The sequence below is a fragment of the Xenopus laevis genome, chromosome 7L (assembly GCF_017654675.1).
Source record: "Xenopus laevis strain J_2021 chromosome 7L, Xenopus_laevis_v10.1, whole genome shotgun sequence".
NCBI lineage: Eukaryota > Metazoa > Chordata > Amphibia > Anura > Pipidae > Xenopus > Xenopus laevis.
This window is the reverse complement of record NC_054383.1, coordinates 122,682,978-122,709,923: the sequence shown is the minus strand read 5'-3', so window position 1 is coordinate 122,709,923 and position 26,946 is coordinate 122,682,978. Positions and strand designations below refer to the sequence as shown.

The window sequence follows — 26,946 nt, the reverse complement described above, 5'->3', positions numbered from 1 at the left end:
GTATCAGGAGATTTCCCTATCTTGTCCCCTGCTGGTGATATTATTATGCAAATGAAGGGCACACACTAACTTCCAGCAGCTGGCAGCACTACTGTACAGCAGCTAACACACAGGTTTGGCTGATTTGAAAATAGCTTAGAAGGGTTGATAAGCAAGCAAGGAATTTCAACTGAGCATGTGCGAGATTTCAGAGCTACAGTTGGCTGGGAAGATATAGGTAGGAGGAGCCAGTGAAATCCAAGATGGCTGCCTCAGCTAGAACTGCAGTGGAGATAGGGGAGATCTTGCAGAAGGAATAGTGAGCTGATCATTTACATTATACAAACAATTCTAACTGTTTTAAAAATCGGATTTCTTGAACTTTCACATAGTGTATTTACTTAGTAAATGATTTTGGTCATGATTGGTGCCCTTTAACTGCCCATGTTTGAATGGTAACACAAAATATGTACTCTTGATGGGACATAACAATCCGGATATTTTACACCCAATCTACGTGTCCACACCCTGTTACAATTGGGCATTAATAGTACTGTTAAAGGGGTGGTTCACCTTTAAGTCAACTTTTAATATGTTACAGAATGCCTAATTCTAAGCAACTTTACAATCGGTCTTTGTTTTTTTTGTTTTTTTATATAGTTTTTGAAATGTTTGCCTTTTTATGACTTTTTACAGCTTTCAAATGGGGACACTGACCCCATCTACAAAAAACAAAACAAAAAAACAATGCCCTGTAAGGCTACATATTTATTGTTATTGCTACTTTATTACTTTATTTCTATTCAGCCCCTCTCCTATTCATATTGCATTCTCTTATTCAAATCATTGCATGATTGCTTGCTAGTAGAATTTGGACCCTAGCAACCAGATTGCTGATTTTGCAAACGGGAGAACCGAAGAATATTGTATGATTATTGTTACATGTATCTGACAATCCCAACCAATATCCATGTACTGTGATTATGGGTCAGTTTGGAAATCAGGCAGGTTTGCAGTTGTTGATACGCCATGTTAACCAGTGCATGGTGCACCACCAGATGAGAAGCGAGAGGACAATAACCAAGGTCCGTTTATGGCTGCCTTAGGGTCTGGCCACATGGGCAGATTCGGGGAGATTAGTCGGCAGGCGACAAATCTCATCTTCTTCGCTGCGACTAATCTCCCCCATTTGCCTTCCCCTGCCTTCCGCCGGCTAAAATGAAAATCGCCTGAGGGCAGGAGCTCTTTGTTGCTCGAAGTTTCCTCGTGAGGCAATTACAGACGACTTCGGAAAACGAATTGCTCCGAGTGCCTCCACCCCAGGCGATTTTTATTTTAGCCGCCGGAAGGAAGGGGAAGGCAGATCGGGGAGATTAGTCGTTGTGAAGAAGAGGAGATTTGTCGCCACATCTGCCCGTGTGGCCAGGCCCTTAACAGAATTTTGGCAAATGCTGTGTACTGCAATACTGGAAGGAGGTGGCTAATTTATTATAGGAGATACAACATCCCTACATGCCTGTGTTTACAAGTCCAGAATGAGTTTACTGCTTTGGATGAATCTCAAGATTTTTACCAAGATTGTTAGAGAGAATGTTAATCCCAGCATTCCTGATATGCAATTTCCCCACCTTATCCTGGCTACTAAAGGTGACCAGGGAGGCAGATCCACTATCTAATGAGTGGATCTTGCACTTATATGCCTACCTTGTATCAGCTGATCTAATTGTGGGCCCTATGTCTCAATGATAGAATCACAAGGCAAGGCATGCAGGCGTTGGGATTGAAGACCGCAGCAACGAACCAATGCGGTCCTCGATCTGACAGGAACTTTAAGCCTGCCTGATCAACATCTGCCCGATTTTTGGCCAGATATTGATCATGGAAGCCTGTCGGAGGGCCCCATACATTGGCCAATAAGCTGCTGTGTGTATGGTGCCACCAACTTGTTTGCAAGCCCCACCTCTTAAAAAAAAGAATACAGTACTCACCCAAACTACAAAAACAAGTGAACACAACCACAGTGAGTGATCATTGTGTAAGTGACAATACAATCTTAAAAAAAGGACAACGGTAACTGTCCTCACTGATTGTATTTCACGGCAAAGAACTTGGTTATGGTGGCATAGTATTGTCTGTACTCAGTCTGAACCACCAGAAAAGGACATTATTCTCAATATTCCATTCACTGTTCAATTTAAATTAACAAAAATGGCGTGTATACCTGCTCCTAAAGAGTAAATATAGATATAAAGTTGGAAAAAAATAAATCACCATCACAAAAAAACCCAATACAAGGGTTGCCAAAAATTAGAAAACTCACAATAGGTGAAGAGGCCCACCAATAGTAAATGCAGTAGCAAAAGTAATTATAAAAGTGTTTATTAGGACATGTATAGCCTGACGCATTTCGTGCAAAAATAGGCACTTATTATAGGCTTTACTGTTCAATTTAACTCAACATTGAACAAGTACAAACACCTTCCTTTATTCCTAAACTAAATTCTTCTAGAAAGTCTCTGCACACTGTTGACTCTACTACTTATCATATAAACATGTGATAGGAACCAGTAAAACAGGATTTTGGTTTGTGTTTCTATTGCCGGTATTTAGTGTGTCAAATCAAAGCATGACTCATAAACCCTGGCATGCGTGATAACCTTATCAACTCTAATGAGTTTACAAGAACACGGAGCCGGACTCTTGCCAGCACAACTGACAAATGTGAAAGAACTTTAATGAAGTGCCAAGGGTCCTAATGGGTGCTGAGTCCTTTGTACGTAAATGTAATTCTATCATAATTTGTGTACCCAGCATGTTGAACTGTTTGCATAGTCCCCAGTTCTACATTAAACATCACTGGGTGGTCTTCAAATCTGGTCTCCATTGTAGCCTACGCCTCACCCCAGCTTAGCAGGCAGAGCAGGAGGTATTTCACATTGTACCCCTAAATAAATGACGCCAACTGGTGGTTACTGGAGAAATACGGTGGTCAATGCAGGCATAATGATGCAAATATGAGTCTTTCAGGCACCATCATATATCTGATCTCCACCTGTTGGACCCCGATTACTTTGTCCATCATAAAGAGTAAGTGGATTTATAAGAGAAGCCACTATAGATGGATATTTCTGATGGGATGATAGGAGATCATGGGAGCACAAGCATTAGATCTGCTATAATGGGTTCTTCCGAATCATAGCCAAGAACTTCCATACCTTAAACATAATGTAACAGAGGTAACTCCAGCAGCCAATGAGAAACTTACCCAGAAACAAGAGAACTAATACATTTACAACCTGCCATGTTTGCGATCAAAGATAAGAAGGACATCATAAAACAATTACATGGAACTGAATACTAACAACATGAGAATTTCCGTTGGTAAAGATACCTGAAACATGATTGTGGCACCATTTTTTTCATTTTGGAAGAGTCGCCGTCCCGTCGGTGATTAGTGCACCTAAATCTCTGCTTCTACTTTTTCAAATATGTCAGTAATGTATGGATCAACTAATTAGAAGACTTAAGTCAGTTCATGCTGCCTATCTACTAATTACTGATTGCAATACTAATTATTTATTATTATTTTACTGATGCATTACATATTGTTAAAAAAAGAAAAATATAAGTGAAGGGTAAGGTCACACTGGGCGATTTGGGGAGATTTAGTCGCCTGGCGACTAATTGCCTCATCTTTGCGGCGACCAATCTCCTCAAATGCCTTACCTCTGTCTTGCGCTGGCTGAAATGAAAAATCGACGGGCGCTAATCACACGAGGCGATTCGTATTCCGAAGTCACCCGAAGTTTCCTCGCGAGGCAACTTCGGAATACGAAGTGACGCGTGTGCCATGCCGCAGGCGATTTTTCATCCGATGTCTCAAAGTGAGTTATCTTCTTCTGCCAGCAGCTATGAGCCGAAATGTCAAGTTCTGAGCCCTCGCCGGCCTTATTCATTTTGAATCAGTGACCCAGGCAGATATTTCTTCACATCACTAGCTGAAATGTTACCGGACAAATTAACATTAGCTGTTTATTGCTCACTACTTCCCGACCTTCTGCCACTGTGTTTTCATACTAAGGTTTGATCAGTGAGTCAGAATCTTGTGCCGAATCCCTGTGTGTCTGCAATTAATGTCTCAGGAACAGTTTGCTAACTGTGCTTCTGTCTGCTTATCTGTCTGCTTATCAGGAACAAGTTGTGAGATGCTGAAAGCAATAAATGTACACCCACTGCCATAATGTACACAACTCAAGTTCTTCCCAATTAATTTGTTATTCTCAATTTCATTTAAACATGGGCAGCTTGGAGTACAAGAGAACCATAGTATCTTAGTTGGGATCAAGTACAAGCTACTCTTTTATTATTACAGAGAAAAAAGAAATCATTTTTTTTAAAATTTGGATTATTTTGGTGAAGTCTTTGGAAGACGGCCTTTGCGTAATTAAGAGCTTTCTGGATAATGGGTTTCCAGATAATGGATCCCATACCTGTATATTCAACAATAAATTACAGGTACAGGATCGTTTATCTTCAAAGTCGATATCCAAAAAGCTCAAAGGTTTGACAGGTTTGTGTAAACTTTAATAATGGAAGAAAATATCTGGTTGCTAAAGATTACTGGGCTTTTGGATGACTATCGACTATTTGCATCACAGTTGGCCAGTATAGGTACAGGTATGGGATCTGTTATCCAGAAACCTGTTGTCCAGGAAACTCAAAATGACAAAAGCCCGACACCATTTTATCCAAAAAAATCCAAGTTTTAAAATGATTTCCGTTTTTCTCTGTAATTATAAAACAGTAGCTTGTACTTCATCCCAACTATGATATAATTAATCCTTATTGGAAGCAAAACCAGCCTCTTGGGTTTATTTAATGTTTACATTACTTTCAGGTAGACTTAAGGTATGAAGATCCAAATTAAGGATAGATCCGAAAAAAACCCAGGTCCCGAGCATTCTGGACAACATGTCCCATACCTGTAGTACCCTTCTAAATACTGAAAGTGAAAAAGTCATTAAACCACCATCACTATAGAGGGGTGGGCCCTGACGCGCAGACGGGCCCCGCCCCCCTCCGTACGGCCGCATTTTCAGTGGTGCACGGGCTGCCGGTGGGGCCTTGAGGGGGTGCGTGCCCTGGCCCGCTCACACCCCCTGCTCCCCCGGTAGTTCCGCCACTGCCTGTACTCCAAGCTGCCCATGTTTAAGTGAAATTGAGAATAAAAATTAATTTGTAATCCAAATTACGGAAACATCTGTTATACTGCATATTTTGCATATGCAAATAAGGGGTGGGGAGGGAAATTGCGTGACTTTTTGGTCACAAAACAAGGGTTTCCCCTTCCCCATCCCTAATCTGCATATGCAAATTAGGGTTCTGGTTCAGTACGGTATTCGGCCGAATCTTTCGCAAAGGATACGGAGGTTTGGCTGAATCCCAAATAGTGGATTTGGTGCATCCCTAGTTTGGACTTATTCTAAGCGCCTCATTTAAACAAGGAATCGCGTACCGTAGCAGTAAATTTTGGGCTGCCTGTGTGCTGAAGGTGTTAGCAATAGACACGTATTGGCACGTAGTGATGCGCCGCTGAAGCTGTTACTGGCACGTAGAGACTTTTTCGCATACTTCTTTAGGGCTGAAAGTGTCAATAGACGTACTGACATGCCAGTACAGTAAACTAAAGGAGTATGTGAGAGTGGTGCGTCACTAAGTGCCAGTACGTGTCTATTGCTATGCAATTCCATCTCCGGGAGTGAATGATCCTGATCACACTGTGCTGGCGGGCCGCATTATTATTAATTTCATGATGGAGGCTGTGGGCTGGTGTACATTTGAAACTGGGCCGCAACTGGCCCGCGGGCTGGACTTGGACATGCCTGACATAAGCTATCCAACAAAACAGATGGATATCATATGAGGGCCAACTGTATGGCCAACTTTCTTTTGTTCTGGTTGCCCTGGCCAACAGCCGAAAAGATCAGGACTACAGGGAGGGAAGAGAAGCTGGGGATCCTCTTCTCTCGGTCATCAACCACTGTACTATATTCTTGGTACTAGATGATTTAATTGGTACCTGTATAACCAGCTTAAGGCCATATACAAGACAAGCAGTTTCTATACACACAAGGCCTTAAAACTTGCTGTGGAGCTTTAATCCCTCCCTGTGACAAGTTTTCAGTTATGTACAAGAACTGTCTGTTCTACTTACATTTGTTGAGCTATTATCTACCTTCCCTTTGAACAAACAGCTTAATTCTCACCATGCAGAAGCTCAAGGACTTTAGAAAGAGTCTGCACAAAGCACAGTCTTTACTATACACTGTGTTAGTTATATGGGTCTTGGTTATCTGCCAAATAAATACAGTTATTTTGTCGGTAATTAGCTTTTTTTTTTCTTCAAGGAAACAATGTACATATTAAAAGAGAGCTATAACTGAAGGATAGTAGCTACAGTAAAAGTAACACTTGCATGTATCTATTAGAATTAAAGGAAAAGTAAAAGTGGACAATATAATGTACTGGTCCCTGTCAAAACCGATGTGTTTGCTTCAGAAGCGCAGGACACAAAGTAGATAACAGATCATTTCTGAAGAATCCCATTGTGCGATACAGAGCTTATCTGTTATCTGCTGTGTATCCTGTGCCTTTTCTCCTTTTTCAGCTTTGAATGGCTGCCCCCATGGCTAGACAGCAGCTTCTTTATATGAACTATAGTAGTGGTCTTGGCTAAAGCATTTGATACAGTGCCACCCAGAAGTTTACTGGTTAAATAAAGGAATGTTGGCCTGGAACATAGTATTTGTACCTGGATAGAGAACTGGCTAATGGCATTATGTTGGGAGTTTTCATAAATGAGAAGGATCTAGGGGTTTTTGTAGATATTCTGTGGCTACTAAAGCAAAAAAAGTTCTGTTTGCATAAAAAAGGGCATTAACTCAAGGGATGAAAACATAATTCTGCCTCTTTATAGGTCCCTGGTGAGGCCTCATCTGGAGTATGCAGTGCAGTTTTGGACTCCAGTCCTTAAGAGGGATATAAATGAGCTGGAGAGAGTGCAGAGACTAAGTGCAACTAAACTGGTTAGAGGGAGGGAAGACTTAAATTATGAGGGGAGACTGTCATGGGGTTGTTTTCTCTGGAAAAAAGGCGCTTGCGAGGGGACATGATTACACTTTACGGGGCACATTTACTTAGCTCGAGTGAAGGATTAGAAGGAAAAAAACTTTGAATTTCGAATGGTTTTTTTTGGCTACTTCGACCTTCGAATTGAACGATTCGAAGTAAAAATCGTTCGACTATTTGACTAGTCGAAATACTGTCTCTTTAAAAAAAACTTCGACCACCTACTTCGCCACCTAAAACCTACCGAGGTACAATGTTAGCCTATGGAGAAGGTCCCCATAAGCTTTCCTGGCTTTTTTTGATCGAAGGAAAATCATTCGATCGATGGATTAAAATCCTTTGAATCAAAGGATTTAATCGTTCGTTTTTTCCTACGATCATTCGAACGAACGAATTGCGGTAAATCCTTCGACTTCGATATTCAAAGTCGAAGGATTTTACTTCGACGGTCGAATATCGAGGGTTAATTAACCCTTGATATTCGACCCATAGTAAATGTGCCCCTACAAGTACATTAGAGGACATTATAGACAAATAGCAGGGGATCTTTTTACCCATAAAGTGGATCACCGTACCAGAGGCCTCCCCTTTAGACTAGAAGAAAAGAACTTTCATTTGAAGCAACGTAGGGGGTTCTTCACAGTCAGGACAGTGAGGTTGTGGAATGCACTGCCGGGTGATGTTGTGATGCTGATTCAGTTAATGACTATAAGAGGGACTTGGATGATTTCTTGGACAGACATAATATCAAAGGCTATTGTGATATTAAACTCTATAGTTAGTATAGATATGGGTATATAGAATTTCTGTGAAAGTAAGAAGGGGTGTGTGTATGGATGCTGGGTTTTCATTTGGAGGGGTTGAACTTGACGGACTTTGTCTTTTTTTAACCCGATTTGTCTATGTAACTAAGTTGTGCACTCTGTGTCAAAAAAAGTCAAAGTTTTATTACATCAAACGTTACAAAATAAAGTAACCAGCCCTACGCTTTTCGACCACCAAGTGGTCTTCATCGTGGGAAAAATACAATATAAAAAGGCCTTTTTTTAATTGTATTTTTCCCCTGATGAAGACCACTTGGTGGTTGCAATGCGTAATAAAACGTTGACTTTTTTGACAAAGTACAGGGCACAAACAAAATAGCCCTTGAATTAACACCTACCTTTACAAGTTGGGACTTCTACATTCCCTGTGCTGGTTTCACCTAGTGAATTGTGCACAAATGTGCCGTAGGTGACTGCAGTGGTGAACCAACACCCAAGTTGAGGTGTGCCATATTTCGAAGGCACATGCTATTCTGAGACAAATGCATTGTGGGTACAAAGACAATATGTCAGTGCATTAATAACAAGCAATTGTATTAATAAATCCTCATGACAACAGCAGGTGGGACCCAATTTATCCAATCCTTTCCGGTTAGATGATATGCAACAAATGATAACTTATAAACATCAATTTAGTGCAAATCATTGTCGATGTATTCATTCCGACTACGCTTTGAAAAGCATGGGGGCTCACTGCCAGCACTTTGGGAGAAATAATTCTACTAAACTATTTGGAACATATAATAATGAAATGTGCCCTTTTTGGTGCTCAATTTACACAGCAGGCAGGGGAGAGAGGTTATGTGCCTCATGAGGTTCATGAGATGAGATACAAAATGAGTTGATTTCTCCTCTTGTTGAAGCTCTAACACCGTATAAAGCTCTGCAGGGGCACAGGCACCACATGTGTGTAATTGGAGAAAAACATGCTACTTTCCTGATATCAGGTCTCAATCAAAATGGATCTCATAGCGTCACATTTTTTTTTAGAGGATAATGGCACCGTAAATAGGAAAGAAAGGGAAAAAAGTAGTGGCAATTGTTATTTATTTTTCAGGTGTTATATCACTAGTAGGCAATTTTATCTCAAGGTAAATGATGTGAAATGATTTTTTTAGTTTTGTTTTTTTAGCAGATCAAATTTTCTTTAAACTTTAAACCTAGGTTATGGTGGATTTTATCACATTAAACCTGGTGGGGGGAAAAAAAACAATGATTACGGTGGCCAAAAAATATTTGACTCCATTGTTACCATTGGCAAAAAAAACTCACCCACCTGTGACTGTGAGAAAGATTTGCCCACAACAAAAAAAAAACCTACTTGTAGTTAAAAACAAAACATGGGGGAAAGTGGCATAGTGACAGCTGAGCATGTGCACAGCCTTTTTGGGGGCAATTTAATATGGGTTTCCATATATGGATTTCTAGCACTGGAGCAAACATGGAGACTTCTATCCCTTTGTACAACCTACTTGCTCTCCTGTGGAGACATAAAACTCAGTGTTGCTCCTGCCTACCTGCAGCTCATCCTGTTTTGACATTAACCTTGTCTTGCTATATGGTCAGACCCAACCTGTTCTACTGGTTTCTTAAGTCTTTGCTGGCCATTCTTGACCTCTGAATGCACCCATAGTTCATAGTTTTTTCTAATGCTAATCCCATTCAAATTGTTTAGACCAGTGATCCCCAACCAGTGGCTCATGTTGCTCACCAACCCTTTGGCTATTGCTCCCAGTGGCCTCAAAGCAGGTGCTTATTTTTGCATTCCAGGCTTGGAGGCAAGAATTGGTGCATAAAAAACAGATGTACTGCCAGACAGAGTCTCCTCTAGGCTGCCAGTCCACATAGGGGCTACCAAATAGCCAATCACAGCCCTTATTTGGCACCCTCGGGACATTTTTTTCATGCTTGTGTAAATCTTTTTACAATTGAATGTGGCTCACAGGTAAAAAAAGGTCGGGGACTTCTGATTTTTCATTATTGGGTCATTCTTTTATTTGGTTTCCCTTTCAGGCTCAATGGGGCATTTCAGAAGAATCATATGGAGATAGTTCTAGTTGGTTCCAATATCTACTTTGAATACCTTACAGCCCCTTCTACTACAAATATTCACAGCCTTTACCCATGCCTAAATGTTTCATAGCGGTGGAACCCAAAAGGGTCATCATGCCACTCACCCACAACTCCTCGTTTGCATTGGCTCTATGAGATAAAGATTGGGCTGGATGGAAAATTTTGATCGGGTGCCTTTAAAAGGCACCCCAACATCGGCCATTGTTAGTGCGGAATTGTCACATGCAAGTAGAATGCTGTTGTTTCTACCTGTATAAATGATGATTCAGCTCTACACGTGTGTATTGAAACAAACAATCTTTCTTGGAAAGATCTTTCCAAGAAAGATCGTAATTCTTACGTCTATGGTCACCTTATGCCACTAAGAGAGTTTAGAGTTGGCCATACACAGGTAAGCTGGGAATTTGAGTCCTTATGACCAAGTCGGTAGCTTATCTGCTTATGTAAGGGGCCCTCCAATGGGGCTACCCAACTAGTATCTGGCCAACAATCAGGCAGGTTTGATTTTCACATCAAATTGTGAACTGCATCGGCTCATTGATGTGGTCCTCAACACAACAGCCCCTATTCTGCTCGTTGTAATCCAGTTGTTTAGCCATAGGGCCAAATGATTGGATTAGTCTGATCTCACCAATTTTTAGTGGCCATATCGGGGGGGGGGGAGATACAATCATTTGGTGACTTTGCCAAACTAGTGGAACTTATAACATATGGCCACCTTAAGTCAAGAGTAATTAGAACTACAGTATATGTGACTTTTGTCTTACACCCTACTATTGTCAAGGTTCCCATTTATGTATGGCCTTATTAGTATGGTGTGGAGTACTTTGCTATTGTCAGGTTTTCATATGTTTTTATACATTTTGTGGAACACAATTGCCATCTACAGTGCTGCATATTCAAAGTAATGATACATGCTTATCACATATCAGTTCACTGTTGACTCGGCTGTTTCAGGTTCAAAACTTTTCAGGCTGGGGGCAAAAATGTATGCATGAATATGGCCGCTCTACAGAATTGCAACCAGGAATGAGGAAGGTGGACATTGCGTGTACTTTATTTATTTAGTCACAAACACAGCTGCTCTTGTTTATTGTGCTTCCTGAGACATCCCTTATACAAATACCACATGGTTTTAGGTTTGTCAAGTTCACTTTAAAGATAACTAGGGTCATTAACATTTTTAAGCTCTAGATTTCCATTTACTGCGGGTACTGTTTACCATTATTACATTAGCAGATGTAATTCTATATCTGCTCCTCTCATCTCCATGTAGGCCGCCAATCAGATTGAGAAGAACCAAACAGCCTACTGGGCTAGTGTTGCTTTCCAGCTCATGAAGCAATTAGGGAAAAGATCTGCTGTATCACTTTGTTCTTTAAATGAACCACTGTTTATATTGGGCTTAGAAGTCAAACACACAAAAGCAGGTTCTGTAGATAAGTGGGGGTGACAGGAAGAAGAAGAATTTTACTTCAAAGTTGTTGGAACACTTCCTTGAGGCAACTGTAGGAGATTAGTATACAGTATTTCATATGGCTCTAGTGCAGTGGTCCCCAACCAGTGACTCACAAGCAACATGTTACTCACCAACCCCTTGGATGTTGCCCCCAGTGGTCTCAAAGCAGGTGCTTATTTTTCAATTCCAGGCTTGGAGGAAAGTTTTGGTTGCATAAAAACAGATTTATGGCAAAAGAAAGCCTTCCCACATAGGGGCTACCAAATAGCCAATCATATGCTTAATTTGGCACCCTCAGGAACTTTTTCATGCTTGTGTTGATCCCCTGCTCTAGTGTAATCAGGTCAATGGACTGATTACGGGCAACACAAGGGGTGGGGGTGTACAAGCAACACTGTAGAGGCATAAAGCATCGTCATTGTAGGTAGGGATATATCAGGTTAATGGCAGTGGCCGATGGGAGATTTGTCATCCGCGATAAACATGCAAGACTGCTGGCGACAAATCTCCTGAAAATGCGTCTCCGTGGAAAATAATTGAATTTTTTTATTTCCATTGGAGATGCATTTTTGGGAGATTTGTCACCTGCAGTCATGCATAAATAATCAAATCTCCCCGCCGGCCACCATCCTAACATTTAGGGGGTTATATTTTTAAGGATCGAGTTTTATTTTCCACAAAAAAATTGCGTTTTCGAGTTGATTTTTTGTCAAATTTCACTTTTTTTTTTATCAAAAAGCTAGAATTTTTCAAGATTTATACCTCATTCGAATGATAAAAAAACTCTACAATTCGACCTTTGATCAATAACCCCCTTAATACACAATCATAAAGTGTTTTTTCTCATTTATATCCACATTTAGCAGTCAAGTCAACTTGACCACCGGAAACCTCAAAATTTCACTATTTGATGGCAAGTTGTGAAGCTCTGTGGAACCTTCACCACGGAGTTTGGGAAAAGAGAAGAAAGTACCTGTTTAGGTAGACTCGTTTTTCTGTGTATTGTCCTTTCCCGTGGACAGCACTTTCATAAGGCTCATTAATGATGACTTCTACACCCTCTCCATCGGAACTCTGTTCATGACTGTGTTTGCTGATCATGTAGAGCTGCCCAATCCTGTACTGTAGAGAACAAACCAAAGGAAGATGTTAAAAACAGAAACTCACTGACATAATTTGCTTTAAATTATATTTGCGATATTGTGCAAGAACTCTCAATAATGGTATTTCCTTTCTCTACCTACTTTGTTACTATTCTTATTCTATCCCATACTATGGTGTTTATTCTATCTTGTACTTGTTAAAATCCAATAAAACATAAATTACCAAATAAAAAACCCCAGAAAGCACTGACATAAACTTCTAAAGAAAAAAACAACTGCATCAAATTAATGCATCATTTATGAAATGTCAGAAAGTATAAGCCCTGCGGTGCCTGGGGGGGTTCTTCGTGACATGATGAGAGGGAACACAATTCAATGTTGCATGTATCAACCCATGGGAATCTGGAAGAAGCTGACTAGTCAGTAACTGCCTCGCTCCAAGGCAAAGCTGCAGAAAGCGTGGGAAGGAATTAAAATATCAGCCTGTCCAGGCAGGCACCATTATTTACTACTGACTTCACTAGACCCACAAACTCAGGCTTCAGGATCATACAATGGGCCATGAGATGAGCATTCCTCTAGGTTTTATAATATGAAATAATTGTAATTAACCATTCTGCTATAGTTCATGATATGTAATCATTGTTACATACATATGAAGCTTATAATACAGGTATTGGACCTGTTATCCAGAATGGTCTAGACCTAGGGTTTTCTGGATAACGGTTCTTTCCATTATTTGTAATAATGGAAAGGGCCCTCATACCTTAAGGGGCACATTTATCAAGGGTCGAATTTCGAAGTAGAAAAAACTTCGAAATTCGACCATCGAAGCGATTTTATCGTACGATTTTCCCAAAAAATCCTTCGACTTAAAAAAACTTTGCAAAACACACAGGAGGTGCCTGTCGAAGTTTTTTTTAAAGAGACAGTACTTTGATTATCGAATGGTCGAACGATTTTACTTCGAAACGAAGGTCGAAGTCGTTATAGCCTATTCGATGGTCGAAGTATCCAAAAATTACTTCGAATTTCAAAACTGCGAAAATTTCCTCAAATTCACTTCGACCCTTAATAAATCTGCCCCTAAGTCTACTAGAAAATCATGTAAAAATTAAATAAAGCCAATAGGCTGGTTTTGCTTCCAATAAGGATTAATTATATCTGAGTTGGCGCGCACATCAAAACATTTGTGTGCGTCTATTTATTTTGGCGCCGGTGCGTGACGTCATTGTGCGGCAAAATTTAAATATTTAAAGGGCCTTCAAACTACTACTCATTGGCCAACGTAGGTCTATTTTCTTAGTTCCTGGGTGCTATGTCTAGTTGTCTTGTCAGTTCCTCATCTTGCCTGTCCCTGACCATTCCTAGGTTGCTGCCCGTCCTGACCTCTGCCCGTTTATTGACCATTCTCTTGAAACCTGATTGTTCCTTAACCACGTTCCTTGTTCCCCGTTCCTCTAGTTCATGTTTAGTTCCCTTGCCTGCCCAGATCTTCCCCCATGCTCATCTCACTAAAAGACCCGGCAGCATCCGAGTAGAAGATGGCTCCTCCCGAAACAAAAGGCGGTGGTTATAGGCAGAAGGGTGAGCCGAGGCCGGGACCTTGGGGTTTGTTCTGGGTTTGGGACACCATACGTAACACTTTGATTATTTATATAGCAACATCCTTACCCGCAGTGCTTTACAGAATAAGGGGATACAAACACAAGACATAACAATTTACACCAACAAACAATGACATCATACTGACGCATATTTACATTGTTAGCGACAATAGGGAAAGGCCCTGTTCAAAAGATCTTGCAGCACACAGAATTGCTAATAAATGAATCACTGCAGAATTGTAGTTCTGTCTTTATTAAATCATATTCCCCAGCTTTGACCTGCTGGTAAAGTTTATGTTGATCTTTATCCCAAAAAGAAGGGTAGCCCACCAGTAATATGTACAGAATTACCCCGCATGTCCATATGTTCAAGGTATTGTTTTATTATTACAGATATAAAGGAAATCATTTTTAAAAATGTGGATTATTTGGATAAAATTGAGTCTATGGGAGATGGCCTTTCTGTAATTCTGGATAATGGATCCCATACCTGTATTGTAAATAAGATCATTATAAGAAAACACCCTTCATTAAACCTTTACAAATATTTCTAAAAAATATAAAATGTCAGAGGACATTTCTATTTAGGCAAGGTCGCCAAATGAGCGGATCTCTCCTAGATATTCCCACTTTGAGGGCTGATCCAATCATGGGTCCTAGGGCCAAACAATTGGATAACAATGAGAAGAATGCGGAGGTTGGACCAAGGACAGCATCAATGAACTGATGCGGCCCTTGATCCGGCTGGATTTTTAAACTTAGCTGATTGACATCTGCCCAATTTTTGACCAGATATTGATCGGAGGTCCTCCCAATACCCTGTCCAATAAGCTGCAGATTTACTTTGTCGGTAGCTTTTATTGGCCCGTGTATGAGGAACTAACTTGCACTGAGCATAATGAGAGGCAGGCCATTTTCTCAACTGTCCTATGGAAATCTGGATTATTGGAAGGTAGATAGTTTGGAAAAGAATGCAAACACAAGCATGCATTTCAAGTAATTCATCTTTCAGCATACAGGTATGGGACCTGTTATTGGGATCTGGTGTTTTTAGGACCTTAAGTCTACTAGAAAATCATGTAAACATTAAATAAACCCAATAGGATGGTTTTGCCTCCAATAAGGATTAATTATATCTTAGTTGGGATCTAGTACAAGCTACTGTTTTATTATTACAAATAAAAAGGAAATTATTTTAAACATTTACGATTATTTAGATAAAATGGAGTCTATGGGAGATGGCCATTCTGTAATTCGGAGCTTTCTGGATAACAGGTTTCCGAATAATGGATCCCACACCCGTAAAAAAATAATTCTCGATGGGGTGAGAAGTTCTTTCTCAAGCTCAACGGTGACCCTCAGAAATCATTACTTGGAAGAGGCTTCCAGCTGATACGGCTGAGGCAGTTACAGTAAATTAATTTAAACACGTCTGGGGTGGATCAAGGTCTATCCTCTTCTTAAAAGAAATAAAGAAAAATAGATGGACATATTGGTCTTTTACCTGCTGACACCTATTTTTTATGGCTTTAATACAACTTGACCTTTATTGTATATATAGGAAGCAAATCAAATAAAAGTGAAATACCCAATACAAAAACACTCACATTTTTAGTTTTCTGTGTGGCAATCAATACTGTAATTCAGTTTCTAAAGAAAAACAAGATCTAGGAGATTCTTGAACAGAATAGTCAGCGCTTGAGTCAGTGGAAGCATGTCAGTCACGCAAAATGATTCAATGCGTCAAGTGGAATTGAATTGAAAGGAACATGATGGAATACGCCGAAGAAGGAAAATCTATTAACAAACGGAAGCGGCGGTCGCAATTAAAAAGCTTGCTGACGGGAACTGATGAACACCTAAGACAGATGCTAAAAACATTGAAGTGAATATACACATCTGCGAACCAGCCAGCCAGGGGCAGATTTATAGGGAAAAAAATCTCATTTATGAAATCTTGGAAAATTTCAGGCATTTTATTAATGTATTTACTGCCATGGGGTGAGCACAAAGTTCTAACACCAAATATTTAAACCCCAGGAAATTAACAAGCATTCCAGTGAAATTAACACAATTCAACTACAGGTATGGGACCTGTTATCCAGAATGCTCTTGATACCATGGGGCAAATTTACTAACCTCTGAAAATTCGCCAGGGATGGCTTCGCTCACAGTGCAACACTTCGCCAGGCGTAGATTCGCCAGGACAACGCTAATTCACTAAAATCCTAACTTGAGTCCAGGGCACCGAACGCTGGCGAAGATGCGCTAGGGTTACTGCACCAAACGAAGCGAAGTTGCGCTAGCGTTTGCTTATTTGCATATAGGGCGGGAAGTTAAAGTTGAATGGACGTATATGTTACAGCAAATACATTACACTACACAAGCCCGGGAAACCTTAATAAAATAAAATAAAATAGAGTTGTTATAATGCCCTACACATGAGCCCAGTGTATAGTTTATGTGCCATATGTTAGGAAATGTAGGGGGGAAGCCGGTTACCCCCCAAAAAAAAAAAATTACGATATTTTTCAGCCTATCACCCTGAAAAAGGAAAAGTCGCCAACATTTTTTGTGACTTAGAAAAATGTTCAACTATTTTTTGAGGAAGTCCTATATACCGTATATACTCAAGTATAAGCCGACCCGAGTATAAGCCGAGGTACCTAATTTTACCTACAAAAACTTTGACTCGAGTATAAGCCTAGGGTGAGAAATGCATTTTAGGACATCTTCAGCAGAAGACACGCTCCTGCGTGCGCTCTGCTAGGGAAGAAGTCGCATCTTATTTACTGATCTGAAGAGGCTGCAGTCAAAGCTCTGTGCTGCCCACACTTGCTTTTGTAAGGGTATACATACATATATACATAAATACATTACATTTACATAAACATACAGACATTACATACACATATATACATTGCATACACATACATAAATTACATATACATACATACAAACATACAGCAAGGGTCAGGCAAGTGCTGCACCATACGCAGTCAGGTAAGGCAATGAGACATTCACAAGCTCACTCCCTTACAGGCTCAGCCCACTCCACATGCGAGCGGAGGGATAAACCTGCCTCTGCATTGGGAGCATCTGGATCTCAGAAGCCTGCCCCCTATCCCTGTCCCAGAACACCAGCTACTTACTTGGCCACAGCTCGCCTCTAGCGCGAGTCCTCGTAGGCGCCGCAGGATTGCAGAGGTACCAGGGAGATGCGGGTCCGGTAGGAAGTGAATGGTGCACATGCCGGAGTGTGTGTTCTGCTGAATCGTAGCCATTGGCGTCACTGACTCGAGTATAAGCCGAGGTTAACTTTTTCAGCACATTTTGGGTGCTGAAAAACTGGGCTTATACTCAAGTATATACGGTACTCTATTGCACTTCGCCTGATCTGAGGTGGCGAAGGCAAGTCTGGCGCAAGAGGTAACGTTCAGTAAAATCCGGATCTTAGTGAATTTGCGTAGTTACGTCCATTCGCCAGAGCGCAAATTCGCCTGGAGTTAGGGAGGGAAGTACCGCTAGAGTCTATCTCCTTCGCTAGCGAAGTTACGCCGGCGAAGTACTGAAATGATGTAACTCTGGCGAATTTTTGTCTGCGTTAGTCACTTCACCCTGCACTAAATTTGCCCCATAAGCCTACTAGAAAAAATGTAAACATTAAATAAATGATGTTTCCGTAATTTGGGTCTTCATACCTCAAATCTACTAGAAAATCACGTAAACATTAAATAAACCCAATAGGCTGGTTTTGCTTCCAATAAGGATTAATTATATCTTAGTTTATTATAAGAAAATTAGGGAATCATATTTAAAAATTTGGATTTTTTGGATAAAATTGGATTAAATTAAATCTATGGGAAACGGCCTTTCCGTAATTCAGAACCCATCCCATATATGTACTATAATTTCAATATCTGAAAGTCTGTACATTAGAAAACCATTTGGAATAACATGTATCTCTCTCATGCAATGTGCAATAGCCTTGAGCGTCACTAGCCTGTAAATTGTTTAGTTACACATTGAGAGAGCTGTGTGAGAACTTCATTTTACTTCATTTATGCTTGTCTCCTATATCTCGGAGAGATTGTTGAATAAAAGGGATGGTTCACCTTTAAGTTAACCTTTAGTATGTTATAGAATGGCTAATTCTAAGCAACTTTTCAATTGGCTTTCATTTTTTAATGTTTTTGAATTATTTGCTATCTTCTTCTGACTCTTTCCACCTTTTAATAAGGGGGTCACTGACCCCCATCTAGCAAAACAAATGTTCTGTAAGGCTACACATTAAGGGGCCCATTAAGGGTCGAATTGAATTTTCGAATTCAAAAAGTTTGAATTTCGTAGTAATTTTTTGAATACTTCGACCATCGAATAGGCCAAATTCGACTTCGATTCGAATTAAAAAATTTAGACTTCGAAAATCGAAGTACTGTCCCTTTAAAAAGTTTGATTTCGACACTTCGCCACCTTAAACCTGCCGAGTTGCAATGTTAGCCTATGGGAACCTTCTAGAACCTATAGCCAACATTTGGCTACGTTTTTAGAAGTCGAAGTAAAATCGTTCGATCGATCAATGAAACGGGCAAATTTGATAAAAAAAAACGACATTCGAAGTAATCCAAATCGATGGTCGAATTTCGAAGTTTTTAACACTTCGAAATTGGACCCTTAGTAAATGTGCCCCTTACTTTTTAATACTCATCTTTCTATTCAGACTTCTCCTATTCATATTCCAGTCTCTTCTTCAAATCAGTGCATGGCTGAGTAATTTGGAACCTACTAAACAGACTTCTAAAATCTGCAAACTGGAGAGCTGCTGAATAAAAAGCTAAATAACTCAAAAACAACAAATTATAAGAAATGAAAACCAATTGCAAATTGTTTTAGGATATCACTCTCTACACCACACGGAAAGTTAATTTAAAGGCGAACAACCACTTTAAGTGGCCCAAGACTAAAATATGTTATCCGGATTCAGTATAGTCACCATGGGTTACTACTGCCCAGGTGCAATTTTGCCAAGTGTTTATAAATGATCCCCATTGACTTAGATGGTGACTATACTGTCTCTGGATAACATAGTTTTGTCTTGTCCACTTAAAGGGGTTGTTTGCCTTTAAATTAACTTTTTGTAAGGTGTAGAGATTTGACATTCTGAGCCCCTGTGATCTTTGCACAAAATGGTGCCAAATGTGCACCCCTTTCTGTACCCTCATAATAATATTAAAAAAATATTTTTTACTTAGTACCAAGGATTAGAATCAACAATAATTAATTTTCTTGAACAAAAATGTGTTGCCTTTTTGTCATGAAGTGTTTAGTGTTGGTTTATTCGTATACCGTATATACTCGAGTATAAGCCGCCCCGAGTATAAGCCGAGGTACCTAATTTTACCTTCAAAAACTGGGTAAGCTTATTGACTCGAGTATAAGCCGAGGGTGAGAAATGCAGCAGCTTCTGGTAAGTTTCAATCAAAAAATTGAGGGTTTCTGCTCCCATTGGAGGTGCCGGCGTCTTGTTTTTGGAAGCCGGCGACCATTCTTGGAAGCCGGCGAATATTCTTGGAGACTATTCTCGGATGCCGGCGACTATTCTTGGATGCCAGCGACTATTCTTAGGTGCCAGTGACTATTCTTAGGCGCAGCGACTATTCTTAGACGCCGGCGACCGTTTTTGCGCTTGACCCGAGTATAAGCCGAGGTAGAGTTTTTCAGCATATTTTGGGGGCTGAAAAACTCGGCTTATACTCGAGTATATACGGTAGATAGAAAAGCCCAGAAATGTAGCATCAACATTAGTGATGGGAGAATTTGTCTCGTTTTGCTTCGGCAAAAAATTTGCGAAACACATTGAAGTCAATGGGTGTCAAAATTATTTTGCCGTGAGTCAATTTCAACAATTTTTATACGCGCACCTATTTTGTCCAAATGCATTAAAGTCAATGGGCGTCCGAATAATTTTGACATGCAAAATTTGTATGTGTGCATCTATTCTGACGCAAGCCCAAATTTTTTCGATGCGGTGAATTCGCGCCTGACGAATTTATTCGCCCATCACTAATCAACATCACTGCCAGGCTGGTACTTTTGTGTCGGAGCTCCGATTTGGCTCCAAATAGGACAACCTCAGTCATCCCATATACATTTATGGGATCTGAAAAGCTCCTTATTACGGAAAGGCCGTCTCCCATAGACTCCATTATAATCAAATAATCCAAATGCTTCAAAATGATTTCCTTTTTCTCTGTAATAATAAAACAGTAGCTTGTATTTGAGCCAAGCCAAGACATAATTAATCGTTACTGGAAGCCAAACCAGTTTATTGGATTTATTAAATGTTTACAAGATTTTCCAGTAGACCTAAAGTATGAACATCCAAATTACAGAAAGATCTGGAAAACCCCAGGTCCTGAGCATTCTGGATAATATAAATTGTATATTAAGGGGCCCATTTACTTAGCTCGAGTGAAGGAATAGAAGAAAAAATATTCCATTTTCGAATGGTCGAATATGGCTACTTCGACCACGACTTCCAAACGAACGATTCAAAACAAAAATCGTTCGACTATTCGACCATTCGATAGTCGAAGTACTGTCTCTTTAAAAAAAACTTCGAACCTAGTTCGCCACCTAAAACCTACCGAGGCCAATGTTAGCCTATGGGGAAGGTCCCCATTGGCTTCCTAACAATTTTCTGATCGAAGGAAAATCACTCGATCGATGGATTAAATGGATTCGATCGTAGGAATAGCGCTAAATCCTTCAACTTCGATATTCAAAGTCGAAAGATTTACATTCAGCAGTCGAATATCGAGGGTTAGTCAACGCTCGATATTCGACTCTATGTAAATCTGCCCCTAAATATATAATTTCATTGTCAAGGATAAATATATGCCGAGTCCCCGTGCAAAGCAATATCTCTGCTTCTTTGTTTCCATGTTCTCCAGCCTCTCTGCACTTGTACTGTAAGCCCCACTTGTTTATATCGGCTCATTTCCAAGTCATGCATTGATTTTTTTTTTCCAGTGTTCTGAAAATGATATAGATATTACAGCTAATGATGGCTATTTACTCAACTAATGGAATTAGAGTGGTTATGAGATGAAACCAGCCTTTGTTGAAGGCAAGTTCACAGCATATACAGTGGGAATACCAAATGATGTTGGATCCGTACTTCTCATGGCTTGAATGGGTGCATGGCTACCACACTCTACATAGCTACCCCGTTAAAAATTGCTTCTAATGTTAATTGCCTGACCAGCTCCAGCCTCTCTCTTAAGGCCCCCATACACTAGAGTCCTGCAGTGGGTCGGGTACCGGTGGTTACCCGCAAAAACCCGTGGTACCCTGCGGGTTGCAGGTAGAAGTTCCGGGTGCGGGTATAGACTTGGGTTGGCGGTTCTGCGGGTTTGCGGGTCAGCCCACTGGTCGTCTCAATAGCGATTTGTACTCATTTTTGCTGATCACGCCTACTGATGATGTCACTTCCGGTTTACAATGACAGCACTTCCTGATTTTTGATGGTCAGCGGGTCCAGGTTGCAGATAAGGTAGTGGGTCTAAGCGGGTAAGAATGCAGGTTGCGAGTCCGGGTTGTGGGTCGGGTACAGGTTCCAAAAAATGGACCCGCGCAGGACTCTACCATACACGGACTGCTAAAAGCTGCCGACAGAGTGCGTCGTCAGCTTATTGGCCTGTGTGTGGGGCCATCCGACGGGCTTCCCCAATCGATATCTGGCCGAAAGTCGGGCAGATCTTGATCGGGAAGGTTAAAAAAATCCCGTGGAATCGCGGCCGCATCTGTGCGTGTATGCACCAAAGACTCTAGCACCAAAATCAGAAGGAACAATCTATGTAAATCAGAGATTTGTAACCAGTGGCCTCCCAGCTGCAGGTAAGATAAGCTTGGCAAGAATACAAAGAATATACCGGTATATATTTTTTTTAAACATATAATATCAATTTACTTGGCACACTAAGGCAGAACCTCTTTTTCTCTCTAATTTAATAAAACCATAAATGGTTCATAATACATGTATAGATATGGTATCTGTTTTCCAGAAAGTTCCAAATTACTGGAAGACCATCTCCCACTCCACTTTTATCCATATAATCCAAATGTTTAAAAATGATTGCCTTATTCTCTGTAATAATAAAACAGTAGCTTGTACTTGATCCCAACTAAGATATAATTAATCCTTATTGGAGGCAAAACCAGCCTATTGAGTTTATTTAATGTTTATATTCAGTAGACTAAAGGTATGAAGATCCAAATGACAAAAGATCCATTATGCGGAAAATCCCAAGTTCCGAGCATTCTAGCTAACAGGTCCAATACAAAGTGGTAGTTATATGTGGTGGTGGCGTAGGGTGGGTTTATTTAGACCTGTTTTCGTTTGTAATTGGCCTATGGAGGGATCGCGCCGCCCCCAGCCCAGCGTGACTGAAACAACTACGCAAGATGATTTAATGGGGTCGGAGGGTCGTCGTTACTAAGGTTCGCCGGGCTGGGGGTGGCTTTGGAGAGCTTTTAGCTGCTTATATTTCACGTGCAGCTTCTATTTACTGATAACGACACGTTCCGAATTTTATAGGAATATGTCAGTATCACTTTAATCTTTAAATGTTTTTTTAGTTGTTGGATAACAGGTTCCATACCTGTATACACAATAATAAATATCCACAGATTACCTGTAAACTATACCTTTATAAACAGTGCTTTGTGATGTCATACGTTTTAATTGGTTTGTTTTAAAGGAGAACTAAACCGTAAAAATGAATACGGCTAAAAATACCAAATTATATATAATGAACTTATTGCACCAGCATAAAGTTTCAGCTTGTCAATAGCAGCAATGATCCAGGACTTAAAACTTGTCACAGGGGGTCACCATCTTGGAAAGTGTCTGTGACACTCACATGCTCAGTGGGCTCTGAGCAGCTGTTGAGAAGCTAAGCTTAGGGGTCGTCACTAATTATTCAGCAGAAAATGAGCTTCCCCTGTAATATAAGCTGATGCTACAGGGCTGATTATTAAATTAAAAACTGGTTTCTGTGCTGCCATGTAGTAATTATCTGTATTAATTACTAATCAGCCTTATATTGTGACATTTCTATTCTATGTGTACTGTATATTGTGAGTGGGTCCCTAAGCTCAGTAAGCGACAGCAGCACAGAGCATGTGCAGTGAATCAGCAGAAAAGAAGATGGGGAGCTACTGGGGCATCTTTGGAGACACAGATATTTACTGCTAAAGGGCTGTGGTTGCCTTGGGCTGGTACAGAAGCACAAAACATAATGTACAACATTTCTAGCCTAATTCTTTAGTTAAGCTTTAGTTCTCCTTTAAATGACTTCTAGATAGTGGTGACAGAAAATAGATGTGTTTGCTTTCTAGTACATGACTGATGTTCCCGACCTCAGATTTTACTCATCACTAATCAAATGTAACCTTATTAAACGTAATGTTCTTTCCAATTATGGTCTTTAAAGAAGCTTTTAAATAAGCAACCTTCGATACGTCAGCAAAGGTGCAGTCAATTCACAACAATTTAAATCCTGCAACAAATCCTTCTAAGCCCACACTATAGCAGTGCTGCAGAAAACGGTCTGTGTGACCTTTGTCAAGGGATGATTTATAGGCAACGGACCACAAAAACCACACAACTGAACTGGATCTTTTGTCATGTGCTGCACTGAAAGCCTAAATATGGACATATTCATTTCTGAATTGTTGTGCTAAGCACCGTTTTGCTTCACCGGAAAATTTGCGAATGTCCCGCGGAATTCTCGAAATGAAAAATTTGCGGAACGAGAACTTTGACACTGCATAAATTTTAACGTCGATGGGCGTCTGAATAATGTTGAGGCGCGACAGTTTTGACACTAGTGACTATTCTGACTCGCGTCCAATTTTTTTTGCTGCCGGAGAATTTTTCGCTGGTGAATTTTTGCCGCAGTTTCAAAAATGTATTCACCAGCAGCGAAAGGCTGAAATTCGCCGCAAATTTGCACCTGCCAAATTAATTCGCCCATCACTACTGAGCACCCGTTTGTCTGTAACAAAAATTGTTGTCAATCTGTGTCAATAGATCCAACAGACTAATCACTGACATGGTATAAAATGTATAACACAGGTGCGGGACTGATTATCCAGAATACTCGGGACCTGGGGTTTTCTGAATAAGGGATCTTTCTGTAATTTGGATCTCCATACCTAAGTCTACTAAAATGCTATTTAAACATTAAATAAACCCAATAGGCTGGTTTTGCTTCCAATAAGGATTAATTATATCATAGTTGAGATCAAGTACAAGCTACTGTTTTATTATTACAAAGAAAAAGGAAATAATTTCTAAAAATTTCAATTATTTGATTAAAATGAAGTCTATGGAAGACGGCTTTCCTGTAATGCTAAGATTTCTGAATAACGGGTTTTCGGATAACCGATTCTATACCTGTATTAACATTTGACTATTTTGATGTAATTTCCATTCCGATACTGTTTCATCTGACATTACAAGAGAATATTTTTAAATCTTTACAAAACGGCAACACCGAAATAGAATTTGATCCCATAGGTTCATCTGGTGTCTTTTTTTTTTTTTTCAATTTCTAAAAATGAAAATGCTAAAAATACACTAATAATTGAGTTTTTCTAACAGAGACACAATGACTGACACAATTCAATCTTCTCTTGTCATGGGAAAGCAGGTGAAGCGTACTGTGCAGTATTAGAATAAGGAAATAGTAAAAAAAAAAAGGAAAGGACATTTTTTCAGAACTGTACTATTTTTACGTGGAGCATTGTTCTGCTATAACTGTCCTGTGAATACATGAATGGGATCTCTTATCCAGAAAACAATTATCCAACAAGCTCCGATTTACAGGAGGCCCTCTCCCATGGGTGCATTTTTTAAAATGGCACAACAATTCTATTGGGTTTATTTCATGTTAATACATTATATGAATGTGGAGATTTGAAAAACCTGGGTAATTCTTGTTACAGGTATGGGATCTTTCCGTAATTTGGATCTTCATACCTTAAGTCTACTAGAAAATCATGTAAACATTAATTAAACCCAATAGGCTGGTTTTGCCTCCAATAAGGATTAATTATATCTTAGTTGGGATCAAGTACAAGCTACTGTTTTATTATTACAGAGAAAAAGGAAATCATTTTTAAAAATTTGGATCATTTGATTATAATGGAGTTTATGGCAGATAGCCTTTCTGTAATTATGGTTAATGGGTTTCTGGATAACGGATTACATGCCTGTATACAGATAAGGGGAAAATCCTATGGGGCAGATTTACTAACTGGCGAAAATTTGCAAGCGTCCACTTCGCACCCAGAGCAACACTTCGCCAGGCGAAAATTTGCTCAGACTACGCTAATTCACTAAAATGTTTTGTCGCGGGCACGAACACTGGCGGCTTTTCGCTAGCATTACTTCGGCAATGCAAGCATTTGATAGTGAAGATGCGCTAGCGTTCATTTCTGCCTAGCGAAATTTTGCTAGTGATCTTGCACTCAGGTCAATTTGCATAGGGCAGGAAATTTAAAGTTGTATGGACGTCTTTATGTTAAATAATTACTAATTCCACTTCTTACAACACATGTCCAGGGAACCTTAAAGGCTCTTACTGACGAGCGGTTGAAGCTGCGCTCCTCTGCGTTCCATTTTTCTGTGTTCAGCCGCAGGGGAGCGCAGGAATAGACGCATTAAGTTTTTTTCAATGGGGCTGTACTCACACAGGCGCGTGTAGGCGCCGAACGCAGGAAAAATGCAGCATTTCGCGTCTCAACCTGCGTTCGGCGACTACACGCGCCTGTGTGAGTACAGCCCCTTTGAAAAAACATAATGCGTCTATTCCTGCGCTCCCCTGCGGCTGAACGCAGAAAAACGGAACGCAGGGGAGCGCAGCTTCAACCGCTTGTCAGTAAGAGCCCTAATAAAGACAATAAAGTTATTCTAATGCCCTACACATGAGCCCACTGTAAAATTAATGTTCCATATGTTTGCAAATGTATGGGGGAAAACCGGTTACCCAAAAAACGTTTTAAGTCAGGACTTTTGCAGGCTGAAAAAAGGAAAAGTCGCCAGCGTTTTTTGAACTTTGATGCATTTTCAGCTCAGAGAATATAATGTAAATGACAGAAGATTGAGGAAGATCTAGCTGCTTTATAGCACTTCGCCTGGTCTGAGCTGGCGAGGGAAACTCTGGCAAAAAGAGGTAACGTTTTAGTGAATTTGTAGCGAATTGTTGCCTGTCGATAAAGTAAAGTGATAAAGTATATGACTACTAGCGCCTATCTCTTTCACTAGTGAATTGGCGACTGTGCCCATTAGTAAATTGGCGATGTCCCTGCGGGCGGTAACGCTAGTAAATTGATGCTAGCATTAGCCACTTCGCCCTTAAATCTGGCCCTATATGTTCGTGACCTATGTAACTGAAAGCCGCAGTGAAAATGAGCTGTCATGCAGCATTTACAGTTCGTTCATTATCTGCATAACGTCTTTCTATATTTGCCATTTGGTCTTCAGGTTCCCTCATTACGCTATTTAGTATTTTCCCGTAAAACTCTATTAAGCTTTTTAAGTAAATCCTTGAATAATTTGAGTGAATTGAAAACACATTTGCAGATATGATTAAAAGATTAGAAGCTGGAGCAATTACTGTCTCTATGCAAGACATTTACAAGGTAAACGAGATAGAAATCTTGTGTGTAGGGGAATCTGGGGAAGCTGCCAAAGCAGGTTCAAC

At 40.2% G+C, this 26,946-nt stretch overlaps 1 protein-coding gene across 1 annotated transcript in view; it reads right to left on the bottom strand.

The window, feature by feature from the left end:
* The window catches only part of pitpnc1l.L (phosphatidylinositol transfer protein cytoplasmic 1 like L homeolog), a 114,283-nt gene that overhangs the window by 44,779 nt on the left and 42,558 nt on the right, over positions 1-26,946 (bottom strand). Inside the window, exon 2 of the mRNA XM_041569647.1 lies at positions 12,437-12,585. Within this exon, the coding sequence (XP_041425581.1) occupies positions 12,437-12,585 (149 nt within the window). The remainder of the gene's footprint in view (positions 1-12,436; positions 12,586-26,946) is intronic.